This window comes from Rhineura floridana, chromosome 16, assembly GCF_030035675.1.
Source record: "Rhineura floridana isolate rRhiFlo1 chromosome 16, rRhiFlo1.hap2, whole genome shotgun sequence".
Lineage (NCBI taxonomy): Eukaryota > Metazoa > Chordata > Lepidosauria > Squamata > Rhineuridae > Rhineura > Rhineura floridana.
The window spans coordinates 4,380,814-4,395,545 of record NC_084495.1 but is presented as its reverse complement, the minus strand read 5'-3'; the positions used below and the strand labels follow the sequence as shown (position 1 = coordinate 4,395,545).

The 14,732-nt window shown below is 50.3% G+C and overlaps 1 protein-coding gene across 3 annotated transcripts in view; it reads left to right on the top strand.

The window, feature by feature from the left end:
* EFNB1 (ephrin B1) overlaps nucleotides 1-13,283 on the top strand; it is a 130,996-nt gene extending 117,713 nt beyond the window's left edge. For all 3 annotated transcript variants that reach the window (XM_061598330.1, XM_061598331.1, XM_061598332.1), the window contains 2 exons: nucleotides 5,265-5,399; nucleotides 9,345-13,283. In XM_061598330.1, the coding sequence (XP_061454314.1) occupies nucleotides 5,265-5,399; nucleotides 9,345-9,733 (524 nt within the window). In that variant the 3' untranslated portion in view covers nucleotides 9,734-13,283. The remainder of the gene's footprint in view (nucleotides 1-5,264; nucleotides 5,400-9,344) is intronic.
* The last annotated feature ends 1,449 nt before the right edge of the window (nucleotides 13,284-14,732 follow it).

Sequence of the window (14,732 nt, the reverse complement as noted above, 5' to 3'; positions counted from 1 at the left end):
TGCAGGCTTGGGAGGGGTGCATGGGGTGAGGTTGCAAAACCACCCTCCCCACATTAGGCAGGGATGGGAGGAAGGGAAGAAAAGGGGGAGAGTGCATGTTTTCTCCTCCCCCACCCACCTCGCTGGACGATGGAGGTGTAAGATTCTCAGGCGCAGAGCTAGCACAGCAGGGGAAGAGCTGTGGGGTCATTGAGGGGGACAGAAGGCTTGTCCTTCATCCCCTTTCCCCTCCTAAAGGACCCCTCACCCGTCCTCATCCCTAGAGGGACCTGCAAGGCTCCTGCTGTAGGCCGCCTGGAGCCCTCTTACCCATCTGCGGTCACGGAAGGCCCCTTCCTGGAGGTATCTAGTTTGCCGTCATAGGAGCAGCCAGCTCAGCAGCCAAGCAGCTGCTGTGCATGCAAAAGGCCCCAGGTTTAGTCCACAGCATCCCCAGGAAGAGCTGGGAAGGGGAAATCCTGGAGCTCTGCTGCAAGCCAGTGTAGGCAGTACTGAGCTACATGGTCTTTGCTGCCCCTGTCCGACCTTAATTCATGGTGCTTGCTATGACCTACACAACTCTGTTAAACACCCTATTAAGACTACCCCCACCTTTATGCTCTGTCATGACTTCTATGGTTCTAGTCCTCATGATTACACATTAAATAGCGGGTCTTCGTGCACATAAATCCCAATGGCTGCATTCCCTTCCCTACTAATAAACTAACCCGGGTATCATTGCCCTTCGCCCTTTCCTTTCACCTCAGTTTAAAAATGTTTCAAAACCTGGTCCTTGGAAGCAGATGCGTGTATATGTAACTGTTACTCTGGCAGCAGAATTTGGAGTGGGCTTTGGCAAAATCTCGAAACGGTCTGAGCCCGAGTGCATTTAAGTCACACATTTAAAATGCAACCCACAGATTTCAGGCCCTGAGTGGATGAGGCCTCTGTTCTGAAAGAGCCGGAATTTGCAGGCAGGGAGTGGAAAAGAGAGGTGGGGATGGCAGTGGCGGCCCTGGGAAAAGACTGCATCTAGTGGCAGATTTGATCGTGTGTGATTTCCATCTGGTGGATCTTCTTTCTCTGTCTCTTTTATCTTTTTTTTTTGAGGAGGAGGAGGAGAGAGATCCAGTGTGGTGTAGTGGTTAGTGTGTTGGACTGGGACCAGGGAGATTAGGGTTCAAATCCCCATTCAGCCAAGAAGCTCACTGGGTGACCTTGGGGCAGTCGCAAGCTCTCAGCCTAACCTACCTCACAGGGTGCTTGTGAGGATAAAATGAGGAGGGGAGAACCATGTTGGTATGCCGCCTTGCGCTCCTTGGAGGAAATGTGGTCTATAAATGTAATAATAGATAAATAAATAAGGACTATTTTTTTGCTAATTCAGAAACTCCTGTGACTTGGCCTCTCTTCCTTGCAGCCTTCCCTGAGCCGGGGCAAGGCGAGTGGCAGAGGTAACAGTCATCTGTTTTTCAACATTTGGAACTGTTGATTAGGCTCTTCCCACTCCCAAGTCTTGTGCATCTGTGTTGGCTATGATTGTTTTGATCACAATCTCATCACAGCACGAGAACAAATGCAAGATGAAATACTTACACTTGGAGAAGTATTAGGTTAAAATGTGTGCATGGAAAATTGGTCGATCAAAGGCTGCCTCCATGAAATTTCTTGAGTACAGGCACAGTCTATCTTTGTATCGCAGGCTGGCATAAAGAATAAAGGCACTGGTGTTGTGCCCTTCTTGTGAGCTTGATGGAGGCATCTGGTTGGTCACTCGTGAGGACGGAAGATTGAACTAGATGGACCTTGATCCAGTGCGGAAGTTCTTTATGGGTTTCTCTTTATAGATCAGCGCAGGCTGTGCCAAAAGGGAAGCTCGCAGCGTCCCAGGGTAGTCTGTGTTGGATTCTGCTGGCACTCTCGCTCTTTTCTCTCTCACACACACGTACCCAACATGCCTCTCAAAATGGTGTTCCGAGGTCAGAGAAGAGATGTTTTAGCCAGGTGTTGATATTTCACCTGTGCACACAAATGGCTACAAACGGAAAGATTCCCCTTGGGTCAGTGGTGGGACTGGCACTTCTGAACTTGGTCCTAACTTATGGTCTGCGCTGAGCAACGAAGTGGCTATGTTTATAGATGACACCAAACTGCTCAGGGCGGTGAAAACCCAAGCAGACCATAAAGAGGAGCCAACGACCCAGGGCGGTGGTCAGCCATCTGTCAGGGATGCTTTAAGTTGGATTCCCGCCTGGAGCAGGGGGTTGGACTCGATGGCCTTATCAGCCCCTTCCAACTCTCCTATTCTAGGATTCAATGATTCTGAGAACTTCCAAGGGACTTTCCTGAATTTTCCTGAACCTTTGGCCAAATTAGTGTAGAAAGGGAGGAAAATCACTTCTCTTTTGCAGTTCTTTACTTTTGCCGGCTGTGGTGACAGTCACAGCAGGGATGTGGTCAACAGCACTCTTTCTCTTTTTTGCACACCCCCCCCCAAGATGCCTCTCAAAATTGTGCTCGAAGGTCAGCCTTTCCCAACTGGTGCCCTGCAGATATTTTGGACTACAACTCCCATCATATGACTGTGCTGGCTGGAGTTTATGAGAGCTGTGGTCCAGAATATCTGGAGGTAGCAGACGGGGGAAAGTTTGTGCTATGTGAAGCGGAAGCATTGTTCAGAAGGGCATTTGAGGGGGGAGGGGCTGGAGACCACCAGGAATAGAAACCCTCTGTGCAGTGAGCTGAAATCTTTCTCTGCCCTCCCTCCCTCCCCCACCCCCCAGAGATCTCCAAAACAAGCCCCATTTCTGTGCCCAGTAATGGGACAGCAAAACAGGGTTGCATTTCAGGGCCCTGCTAGAATTCTCCAAAGTGAGGCAACCAAATGGCAATTGAGGCTAAGTGTAAGTAAGTGTGAAGTGATGGTCCTTGTCAGCCTGCGCATAGGATAATGCTGGGGGTGGGGGAAGTGTGTGTGAAGGGCTGTGGGGAAGATGTGGAGTTTGAGCGGGTGGAGGAATGGAGCTGGGAAGATTTTTGGGGAAAAGTTGCCTGTGAGGCTCTTAAGCATAAGGGCATTGCCTCAACTTGTAATCCCCTCTAGTAATGTGAGGCACAAATTCCAACAGGCATCCAGTGCGTCAGGCTGCTGCCGTAAATAGGGTTGCTCCTGTGAGATGAACAGCAGCCCTTTTGAGGGCTCTGTGTTCCTTTGTGTTATACAGCCACAGTACTCTAATAGTACCTGCTGTTCAGATACTTTTTTAAAAATATAGCAATTAATAAAAATAAAACAGGATCTAGATGAAATTGCACACTCCATTTTCAAATTTGAGATGAAAATACCTTGGGGTTTTTTTACATGGCCACCAAATTATACAGCCATGAGAGTGGCTGTATACTATAGCCAGCATGGATTTTTCACATTCACCAATGTTAAATTGAAAATACCCCCCATACCATTCTGCTGCTTCCCATAAGCTCATTTCAAAACAAAACCTTACAAAACTTATAGTCTTGAACTCAGAAACACTTTCTTAACAACCCTCTACATTTTCATGGCGATACACAAAACATGCAGAGAGAATCGAGAGTTCAAAGTGTAAAAATAGAGGGGGAAAACCCCAGACCCCTTTTGGACTGCCACACGATCAGCACAGCACATGTCTTGTTTCTATTATTTGGCCTGATTGCAGGTGTTGCCACCACTCACCATATGCTCAGAGGCACATGTTACCAAATTCTTCCAAGCTATACAGGAAGTGGATTGGACTGTGAAAGACCAACGCAAATGGTGTTTGCATTTTGACAAATTTGTAGGGCAGTCCAATATCTCAGAGAGGAGGTCAGGTCTCCTGCTCCCCTGGTGCATTCACTATAGCTGCCCAATTTCCCTGCTTTTTAAAGTTTGATAGAAATATCTGTGGGCTGTAGGTACGTTCTTAAACGGCAAGGTTTTTGCCTATTAGTGAATATTGTCTTGGATGGCAGGATTACCTCTTACCATTCCTTGCTGCAGATGAGGATGGCCTTGTGGGGTGTGCAGTCCAAAAGTATCTTTGTAAGGGGTGGGGGATTATAAGGACAGACCAAGAGTTTAACTAACCCCATAAATGGGCAGCAGGGGTGGGGGTGGAGCCTCCCTGGCAATGATTAATTGGCAATTTCCACAGTTCTGCAGGCTTAAATCTGGCTTGGAATTTAGTGGCATTGTCATAATCTTGACAGTTACATGTTGCAAAAGAAGTTGGAAGGCAAGCAGCTGGCAAGGAAAATCTCAGAAACTAGAGACGGAGATTAAATGGGGCAGGGGCTTCCGGGACAGGTTGTCAGGCACTTCCTGTGCCTCCCTGTCTTCTGCCTGTGTGCCGTCTGGTCTGGTCTGTCACTCCCTGCCTCAAGACGCAAGCTTCATTGGAGCAACTTAAATGAGAGGTGCATGTGGAGTTCAGTGGGGACACATTTAAATCTAGTCCAGTTACAGAACTGGGGTGTTCTGGTTGCAGAAGACTTCCCAGCTACTGAAATCCAGGCAGTTGAACAGAAAAGCAGCAGCCTACATGCGTTTAGCTTTATCAAGGAGCAGTTTTGGCTGGTATGGACAGTGCAGTAACGAGTCCTGGGGAGGGAGGTGGGCGTGGCTGGAATGAGGATGTGGAGGAGCCTTCCCCAACCTGTGCCCTCCAGGTGTTGTTGGATTGCTAACTCCCATCAGCCTCACCCAACCCCCACCAGTGATGAGTTGTCGCCCAGAAACATCTGTTGGGAAGGGGTGATGCAGAGGTTGCAGTGTGCCCCCTGTGCTGCCGTCAGATGCCCTTGTGAGTCAAGAGTTGTATTTCGGGAGTGAGCTCAAGGCTGATGAAGCCTTTGCTAACCTCCAATACTCCTGAGCGACAACAGGATAAATGAAGGCAGCCGTGGCTGGTGTGCAGAAGAGGTGGAGGCCTTCGGTGCATGTATGTGCTCTGTGCCCATGTGTCCAGATCACATGGCGCACACTCTGGAAGTTGAGGAAAAGCACGTGATGCCAGCAGGCGGTTGTCCTCTCCTGTGGAGTAGGCAAAATGAAGCAGGGCCTTCTGTTCCTTGTGCCTTCTGCCTTTAAGTGCATGTTGCCTGCATGACCTGATCCATAGCAACACTAGCAACAAGCCAGCCTGGTCTCTGCCTGCTTCTCAGCTAGTAGAACAATATGCCCTAGCAAAGGCCAGTGCCCAAGAGTCCGGTCTCCTCCTGCTGGCCCCAAGCGTCTCATCCCCGCCCTTTTCTGTCTTTGTTCCTAGATCCCAACGCTGTGATACCTGAGCAGCTGACCACCAGCCGGCCCAGCAAGGATTCTGACAATACTGTCAAAGTGGCCACGCAGAGCCCACGCAACCGACACCCCCCGCCTGTTGTGGAGGACCCTGGGAAGCCAGGTAGCATTTTGACACGGAACCACAGAGAAGGGCAATAGAGTAACAGCACCAAGAGGCTGATCTTGTAGGCACAGCTGGATCTGTGGATGACTCATAACATGGCATCAAGCCGTTGATGCACCTTTCCATACCCGGCACATGCTGGGGGGTAAAGAAAGGCCGGGGACGGAACTGGCAATCCCACCCCATATATACGGTCTGCCTAGTAAACGTCGCAAGACGTCACCCTAAGAGTCGGAAACTACAAGTGCGGGGGCACCTTTACCTTTTTTTTCCATATATACATATAAGAAAAAAACTAGAATTCTTCATTCAGAATACATTTTGCAAGTGTACAGAAATGTACATTTAGCCCAGCAGTGTATAAGGTGTTCTCGGTTCTCCAAACTCTCTGAAAGCCATGGGCTGCAATCCAATACATGTGTACTCAGATGTACACTCCACTGAGTTCAATGGGACTTACTTCCAGGTAAGTGTGTATTGGATTGCAGCCTTGAACATTTATAACCGTGATGGCAACCAGCAAAAGAGGAAATATCAGTCCTTCTCCATGTTCGTTGGATCAAAATTCTGCACCAAGAAGCTCTGGATTCTTTGACCTGTCTCAGTTGCTGCTGCTGCGGTGGGGGAGGAAACTTTGCTGGCCCCTTGGCATCTGCCCCCACCCCCCAACTGCTGGGGACCCTGCTCAGCTCCTCACTTCAGCCAGAGTTGCCTCTATACTTTCTAACTCCTCTTGGTAGCTTTAAGGGGTTGGTTTTTTTAAAATGCGAACTGAACTGCTGTGAAATTCTTCATGCACAGTGAATTTCACTGGATGAGATTGTGGCATAACTCACAGCCCCCATGATCCACATTCTTCTAAAGTCTGTTGTATGGTGAGATTGAGGTCTGTAATGGCGCCCGGGGTCTTGAAGGCAGAGGGCCTCGCAGGATTTGGGAGAATGAGGGAGACAGAGAAGGCCTTCTCCACTGTCCTCTGGAAAACTTTCATTTGCTCAGGGCCTTCCCCCACCTCTTCCAAGTCTATTTTCTGGGCCTAGCTGGCATTCCTTGCCTGTCAAAGTTTTCAAATAGCTTCCTTTACTTTTTATAAAGTTGGCCCATCAAAATTGCAAGATTGCAAATGGAACCCTACACAGCATGCTTGCAGTCCTTTGTCTGCTGCTGACTGGGCTTCCCCGTGCTACATGCACCTTTCAAGCTCTGTAGCAGCAGCAGCAGCAAATCATTCAGAGCAAGACGCCTCCTCCGTCTCAGCTGGAGCTGCTGTCCTTCCATGCCAGCTTCTTAGATCAAAGAGGAGTGGTGCCTTTCTCCCCGCAGCCACACAACCCTTTTAGTGCTCTTTTGCCCCCGTTGGTTCTCGGCTGGTTGCTGACCATCTGTTGGCGGGGAGGCGCATTCAGCAGACTCTTAAGAGCTATTCTTGTGCAAAAGGCTTTTGAAGGTGGTCTCCTGAGTTGCTGAACCTGCTGAGAGGAAAGTAAAATCAGATGAGTTTTGCGGGGAGGGGGACACAGGAAACTGCTTGCTTTTCTTGCCAGCGATAGATGGGGTTGTCTAACTGCATTGGCCTGGGCAAAGACACTAACTGGAACTGGCGGGTCTGCAGGCATTGGGCAGGCGGGGGGGGAGACTCTAGTCTGCAGAGAAGAGACGGGACTCCTGGGGGTTCAGCCTGAATTACAGGTGGCCAGAAAGGAACATCTTTCTGTCCAGCTGTGTAGCTAATGCCTTTGAAGGGTGCAGAAGCCAGAACCAGGGAGGGTGTGTTTGGGAAAGAGGTCAGCTTTGAGACCCTGTGGAGCGTCCACAGCTGGAGGGGCTTTGCCTGGATGCTTAAGGGGGGGTTGAATCAGAGGAGGTGCCTTGGAATCTTGGGAAGGGTGATGATGAGCATGTGCGATGTTTCTTTAAAATATTTCTTCAGATTCTAGGGCAGTGTACAAAAGCGTGAATAAAACATAACATATAAATGCAGTTTTAAATTAGCAAATAACTGTAACAAAATACAGCTAAACAAAACAAAAAACCCAGTAGCTGAAGACAGAACAGGACATTTTTTTAAAAAAACCCATCATTTAAATGCCTTTTAAAAAAGACAAATAGGAACAAGTCTTCAGCCTTGCACTCTGTGTGTGCTCAGAAAGCCTCTGCCTTGATGCCCTCATGTTAGTGGAGCTCTGCCTAATTTTGGAGGAAGGAGGCCTGTCTCTCTGCTGCTCGGTCAGCCTCCTGCACGCTTTCAACCCAAGCCACAGACTCTCTTCCAGCCCACGCGTGTGCTGCTCTGCCTTCCGTGACAGGCACAGAGAATGGGTCTCTCCTTACAGGCTGATAATACTGGCAAGTGAGGTGCTGAAGAAGGGGGATCTGTTCAGGGAAACCGTGAGAGAAAAGCTGAGTATTTCTTGAAAGTGGCAATAGATGAAATCATGCAGGGAGGGAGGACATAATTCCAAAAGTAGGATGTGGCAATTGGAAACAGGCAACTGAAGGGAGAGAGGCAAGAGGTTGAGAGATGGAGACGGAAAAGCAAAGCATGGCCTCTGGGCTTGTGCCTTTGCAGCCTCCCAGACAGCAGGGTTTGCAGGGAGGGCTTCAGTTCAGAGCTTGCCATGTCTTGAAGGACTGGATCCCTGGCACGGCCAGGGTGCACTGAACACCTGGCCAATAGTGGCCGCTTGCCAACGTGATGATTGCAGGAAAGGGTCAGTGCCTGAATGGGCATCTGGGTGGTGCAAAATGCAAGCTTCAGAGTCCTCTTCTCCATGGATAATGTGGCAAAAACAGCCCAGACCCTTTTGGGAAGGCTCCCCAGTCACGCTAGGGGAGATGCACACCAGCTGCTGCTCACAGGTTGCAGTGGCAAAACTCTGGAGCCCAAGGGGAAAGGGTCAGGGGCAGCGCTGGCAGCCTCTTCCCACTCCTATGTTGGAAAATGAGCTGTCTTGGATGGCCTGGCTTTAAGAGAGGTGGGTCAGGTGACCCTCTGCTCATGTGAGATTGGCTTGGAAATGATCTGAGTCATGTGGTTACAGCCCCCAAAGGTGGCTCATCAGTAAAGCTCAGGGGGTCCTTTGAAGGTCACGAGGCAAAGTCCAACCATTGCAGGGCAAGAGGGTCTCCCATGAGTGTGGGTATTTTGCCACCACTCCCAGTTTTCCAGGTGGCAGCCTTTCAAAGCAGCCCTCTAGTAAAGTGACAACCATTTCCGTGGCATTGCCAGAGAGCTGTTTTGATGAGCTGCCTTTGGAAAAACTAGGCGTATGGGGCAAATGCCCACTCACAGAAGGGGACTCTTGAGAGTAGATGTTTCCCAGCCTAGTTCTCCCTTGGCCAGCTCTTTAGATGAAAAGTGTTCTCCAGTTTGGGTTTTATTCCAAGCTAGGGAAGAATTTCAGGGGCTTCTTTTGAGACTGAGGAGCCGTGTCCCTGGAGTTTGTTTCTGGGGTTGAGCCCAGCAAAGTCCACTGATATCCCTGCTCCTCACTGCTGGTTGTAGCCAGTCTCGCTTGTTCATGAATTCCAATCCTGCCCCATCCTGTTGCTGCTGAATTGTTCGATTTCTGTGAGGATTTACAGTTGCTCCTTGTCTTCTCAGCCTTAAGCTATTAAAAAGCCAGCCAAAGCACAACAGTCCAAAGAGGTGTCCACAGGAGCTGCTGCCGTAGAAGGGATTAGTGAATTGCTGGGGGGGGGGGGGGAGATTCCACAGTTGTGGAACAAGCCAAGAAGAACATGCCCTGCACGCACTTGTGCTTCAGGGAGGCCATGGGGTGCATTTGGTGGATTTTGAAAGACCACAGCGGGGGGGGGGGGTTTGTGTGCCAGGCTTAACAAGACAAAACCAACACAGCGGGATCAGCAGGGACTGGATTCCTTCCGATCCAGAGTCAGTCCACCAACCTTGCCTCTCCTCTTTCCTCCCCTGCATCCCAGATCCTGTTAACCAAGACGGCCGGGATACTCAGAGCCCCACGGACGGATTCTTCAGCTCCAAGGTGGCCGTTTTTGCAGCGATTGGGGCTGGCTGTGTGATCTTCATCCTCATCATCATCTTCCTTGTGGTCCTCTTGATCAAGATCCGCAAGCGGCACCGGAAGCACACGCAGCAGCGGGCCGCGGCTCTGTCGCTCAGCACGCTGGCCAGTCCCAAGTGCAGCGGCAACGCGGGCTCAGAACCCAGTGACATCATCATCCCTTTGCGGACTACAGAGAACAACTACTGCCCTCACTATGAGAAAGTGAGCGGCGACTATGGGCACCCTGTCTACATAGTCCAGGAGATGCCCCCTCAGAGCCCGGCAAACATTTACTACAAGGTTTGAGGAGCAGCCTTGGCACCCCACCGACGGAAACAGACTAAAAGAGCAAGGGCTGATGGGGGGGCAGCCTCTGCCAGCTCCCCTCACCGCAAAGCGTGCTTGCACTGCAAGGCAGAGGTCAAAAGAAGAGCCCTGGTGAGGCGTGGAGTGCCCCCCCTCCCCCCTCCAGTCTTTAGTTTTGTAGTTTGGAAATTTTGTAGTCCAAGACTCGAGGAGGGGGAAGGGGAGGAGAAAGCCCACGCTGGCATCCCACCCCTGTCCTCGGAGGAGCTCTGGGGTCGCTGATGGCGGCGACACCCCGGCACGCTCCACGGCCCCCGTGCTTGTGCTCTGTGCCTTTCCTCACTGTCTGAACATGTCTGGGAAACACCACCACCACCATCCCTGAGGCTTTTTCCATTGTTTTAAATTCCACTCCTGCTTTTATTGTTTTAAGTGTTCTCGTGGGGAGGGGGAGGCAGGGGGTGCCACATCAGTGGTCCCAAAGTGTGGAGCCCCAGAATAAGTTTGGGAAGGGAGTGGTTTGCCTGTCACTGGCGTGGCAAAGATGGAGACCCTGCCGAGGGAGGAGAGCTGCCTGGCCCTGACTTTCTACTAGGGTATTAATTTTAAAACATTTTTTGTAACTTTTTAATGTTGTGAAGCATTGGGACTCTGCCGCCACCACCGGCCTTCCAGCATGAGCTCCCGTTACGCTTTCCTGCACACAAACCCCAACCGGGGGCTGCATCCGGCCCCACGGACTGGAACGCTCTCCTTGCCTTCAGTCGCCATCTTTGCCTCTTTAAGCTCCTGCTGTCACTGTTCAGAGCAATCATCTCCTTGTTTTTGACCTGCGCTTTATTTTGTGAAACAGAAACAGTGGTGTGTTTTTCTAAATGGAAAGTCTGCAATAGTCAGTTTGAGAGAGAACCCCATTCTGAAACCAGCAGAAAAGGACCCTCCCAAGCCATCTTCTCTGGAAAGGGCTTTCTCCTCCAGGCTGCCGCTTTCCTGTTAGGCAATAGGAACCGATTGCTGGTCATGTGGGTAAGGGATTGGGGGGGGGGTGTTGTTGCAAGATCCTCCTTGGGATGCTGCATTGTATCTGTCAGAGACACAGGACCCTTTCAGGGAGAAGGGATCCACCGGGATGCACGGCACGTTTTGCTGCTGCCAGAGGTCCAGCACGTCGTTTTCCTCCACAGGAGTAGATGGCAAGCACTGGCTGGTGGTGGCGGCGGCTAGGTCTGCACTGTGACCCTGGCAGTTAACAACCAGCCCCTCTCTTACATCGTTATGCTTCTTAATCGCTCTCGGGAGTCACGTGGCTGGGCTGACTTTCATCGCCTTTGTCAGAGAGGGGGCTGGGGCAGGAGGCCCAGTGGCTTCCTGAACCGGCCACAGGATGAAATCCGTTTCCAACACAGCTTCAAAGAGTTTCAGGCGAACAAGTGGAGGTTGCAGTAGGAGCCGTCCCCAAGTCAGCATGGGAGCCCTACTCAGAGGAGTTGGTGGACTTTGAGGCTGGATGACAATTGAGTCTGTGCTTGGCCGACGGGAGGCACAAGGGTGTTGAGCGCTGCCTGCTCGGTCCTTTCCTTCTGTGAGAGCAGCCAGGCTGTCACTTCCCACAGCGAGAGGTCTGTGTCTCTAAAATCATCTGTGTATTTCAAAGCCAGGCACCCCTTCCACCCATGTGCTGTCAGAAAGGAGATGTTACCCATGAGGGCACTGCGAGACGATTTGATCATTTTCTCCCTCGGGCGTGCACACTGCAGGTTGTGGTTGGGAGAGGGTCCACGAGGCCACGTAGCAACAGCACTGACTTTTTTGACTGGTCCAGATGAATCCCTGTGCAGTTAGACTTGCTGGTAACCTCCCCAGTGTGAGCCTTGTCCCCGTGGCATCCGTGACGCTTCGCACATGGGGATCTCCTGAGGAAGAGGGGAATCGAATCGGATGATTGGCTGGCCATGGGGACCCAGCCAATCCCTCTGCACTAGAAGCGGGGCTCAGCTCCTCTGATAGCTTCAGCATACCCGATGGGTTGCCGCGATCAGGCCATGAGCGCCAATCAGAGTCCTTGCTCCAACCTTTTCTTGGTCACTAGGCAACCAATCCCTCCCCGCCGGCCTATCCGCCTGTCCCTGCATGGGGATGGTCAGCACATTTTTCCATGGTTGGGGAGCCCTGCATTCCACTGCCGTCACTGCCCCCCCCCCAATCCACAGCTTGGCTGCAGGTTCGGGAGCGTTTTGCAGAAAGGGGCAGTTCTGTGTCCCATTGTCAGATTGCATTTGTCGTGCCAGAAGCCTTAGTTTTGCATGGAGGAGGAAGTGTCTGCCTACCTGAACCCCCAGGCCCAAGCAGAGCTTGCCCCACTTCTCCTCCTCTCTCTCCCCTCCTCCGTGGGGAGGGGGGCATTTCTCCATTGCACACTCAGGCCCCTTGCGGCTGCAGCTGCGGCCACCTTCTTCCCCTAGTCTCACCATTGCACCAAAGCCTTACTTCTCTTGCTTCATAGCTAATTGCTCGATTCTGCTTCCAAACCAACTAAGCCAGGCTCTCTCGGAAGGCCTTGAGAGGCCTGTGCTGGTTGGAGCCAGAGCACCAGAGCACCAATTAATCATTGCCAGTCTCTCGTCTATGCTCTGAAGCCTTCCTTTGCTTTTTAATACAAACTCACTCCCGCACAAGGCAATAAACTGGCCAAGGCTGATGGGAAGGATAGAGTGACTGGACATTTGCTCCACCCTCTTGCTGGTCTCTTGAGCCCCCGACTGGGCCAATTCAGTTGCCCTTCTCAAGAGACAGCCATGTCGGAAGCCGTTCTGTTCCATCCGCTTCAGCTTCTCCCCGCCCCCAAGCTCTGTTTCTCCCCCAGCAGGATCTCTATGCAGGGTTCGGAGTGGGGGTCCCTGTAAGGGCTTAGGCAGCCGTGCACTTTGGGCATGCTCAGTGGAGATCAGCCAAGGAGGCAGGTTACTCAGGACTCCACAAATAATTGACAGTCTTTTTATTATTGTTGCTACTATTACTTTTTCTATTTAAACATTTTGAAACTTTTTGAAAAGTCTCTCTTCTCCTGCCCCCCCCATCACTGTCTTATTGCCACAAATGCAGGATAATTCCAGTTGTTCAACTGTGTGCGTGTGCGCGCGTGTGTGCGTGTGTGTTGGGGGTAGAATTCCTAATTTTAAATGCGGGTGGTAGTTATATCTGCAGGAAGTTCCAGCCCATGTCTCGATAGGAATGGATTGTGCTGATGCCTTTTATACTGGCATTTTCGGTCGGATTCACACAACTGTGTGGTTGTGTTTCTTATCCTCACCTGAGCACAAATTTGTTTCTGCCTTGAATATTCATCCACACACTTTCTAATCTTTGGAATGGTTTTATCTGCAGAATGGTCGTGGAATACTAGGGCCTGTTTAGCAACCTTTGAAAGGGGTACCAAATTCACGTTGGCCATAATGTGTATCCAGCTGTTCCCAAATCATGGGAAGTTCATGTCTGACACAAGACCAAGGGGGCCAGAATCAAAAGAGGTTTTATAGAATCATTTCTTAGACAGCAGATCCAGCTTGGGGGGAGGGAGACAGCAAGAAATAGGAGGAAATGAAATGCCAAGTCAAACAGAACTGCAATTGTTCACTCTTAATGTGAACTTCTAAGGTTGTGTTGAGAAAAAGTAACTTCCGACATGAAAACCATGGAAATGGCACAATGGTTCATCTTTGTCCCAGTTGATACTTCCTGTTGCATGGTATATGGGACAAAATAAACTGCACACGTGCCTTCCACGTGAATGGTGTCCATGCAGTTTCCTTCGTACAACTGACTTTGTGAGGAATTTTCCATTGTGCACGAAGCCTCTCCTCACTGCGATTTCTGCCACCTTACACAGACATCACCTGTCACCTCAGGGCCAGGGCAGGATGGGGGAGGAGGAGTAGAACTGCAGGAGATTCTGGCAACTTGCAACTCCAAGGCAGGTGGGTTCCTTTTGCTTACCATGGGAAAGGGAGCAAACCCATAGAGTTGTGGGCAGCCAAATAAAATTGTAACATAGAGGGGAAGGAGCAAATGTTTTTTGTGTTTTTAGCACCTCTTGACTGCTGGGTCCTAAAACAGTTTATTTTGCGTTCATTTTTCCCCTAATCAAAAGAACATTTTTGGATTTTGAGGTTTTATTTTGTGTAAATAACTAGTCTTTTTTGGAAAATATAATGTAAAGATGTTTTGTATAAACTCTGGATTATTTTCTGGTTGCTTTTTCTTAGAAAAAAATAAGAACTAAAAAAAAAACCCCACAAGAACGGGTGTAAAACATTTGTCCTACCGCAGTCTGGCTACGTCCATCAGCAGAGGTGTTCTTGCCTGTGTGCTGCCTGCGTCTGTCTCCTGAAAGCCAGGCTGGGAATCCAACTGTGGGACAGTTCCAGAGGAAAAACCGTCCTCAGGGAGGAGTGGAGACTTTGACTGGTTACAGGCAAATGCCTCTGCTTGAAATGGTGGGCCTGGATTCACTTCAGCATCTTGCATTCACCACATTTTTGACCCCAGTGAACTGGGTGGCCACTCAGATAGGACTGGAAGAATGTTTCCAGTCTCGCATAGAGCTGGACTTGCTTGACAATGCCGTCTGTTTCACCCTCAAATTGTTGAGCCCCTATAGACACTTCAAACATGTATTGGTCCTGCACAACTTTTAACTGTCACCCTTCCCCAAAGGATCCTTGGAATTGATGTTTAGTGATCTGGTGGGGATTCTGTTAGAAACCCTCACAAAACTATGGTTCCCAGCGTTCCTGGGCAGGAAGGAATGACAAACTTGTTCAGTCTAGTCTGAAGTGTGGATCTGTGATTGAATGCTTAGGTAGTCATGTACCAGGGACGATTTCAGATCTGGAGTCAATTCCAGTATGGGAAATGCTGGCATTCCTCAAACGTTCTTGGGTTTTTTTCAGAGATGGGGAAAAGGCTAACACAGCTTGCTCCTGACCACCAGAAGTTTCAG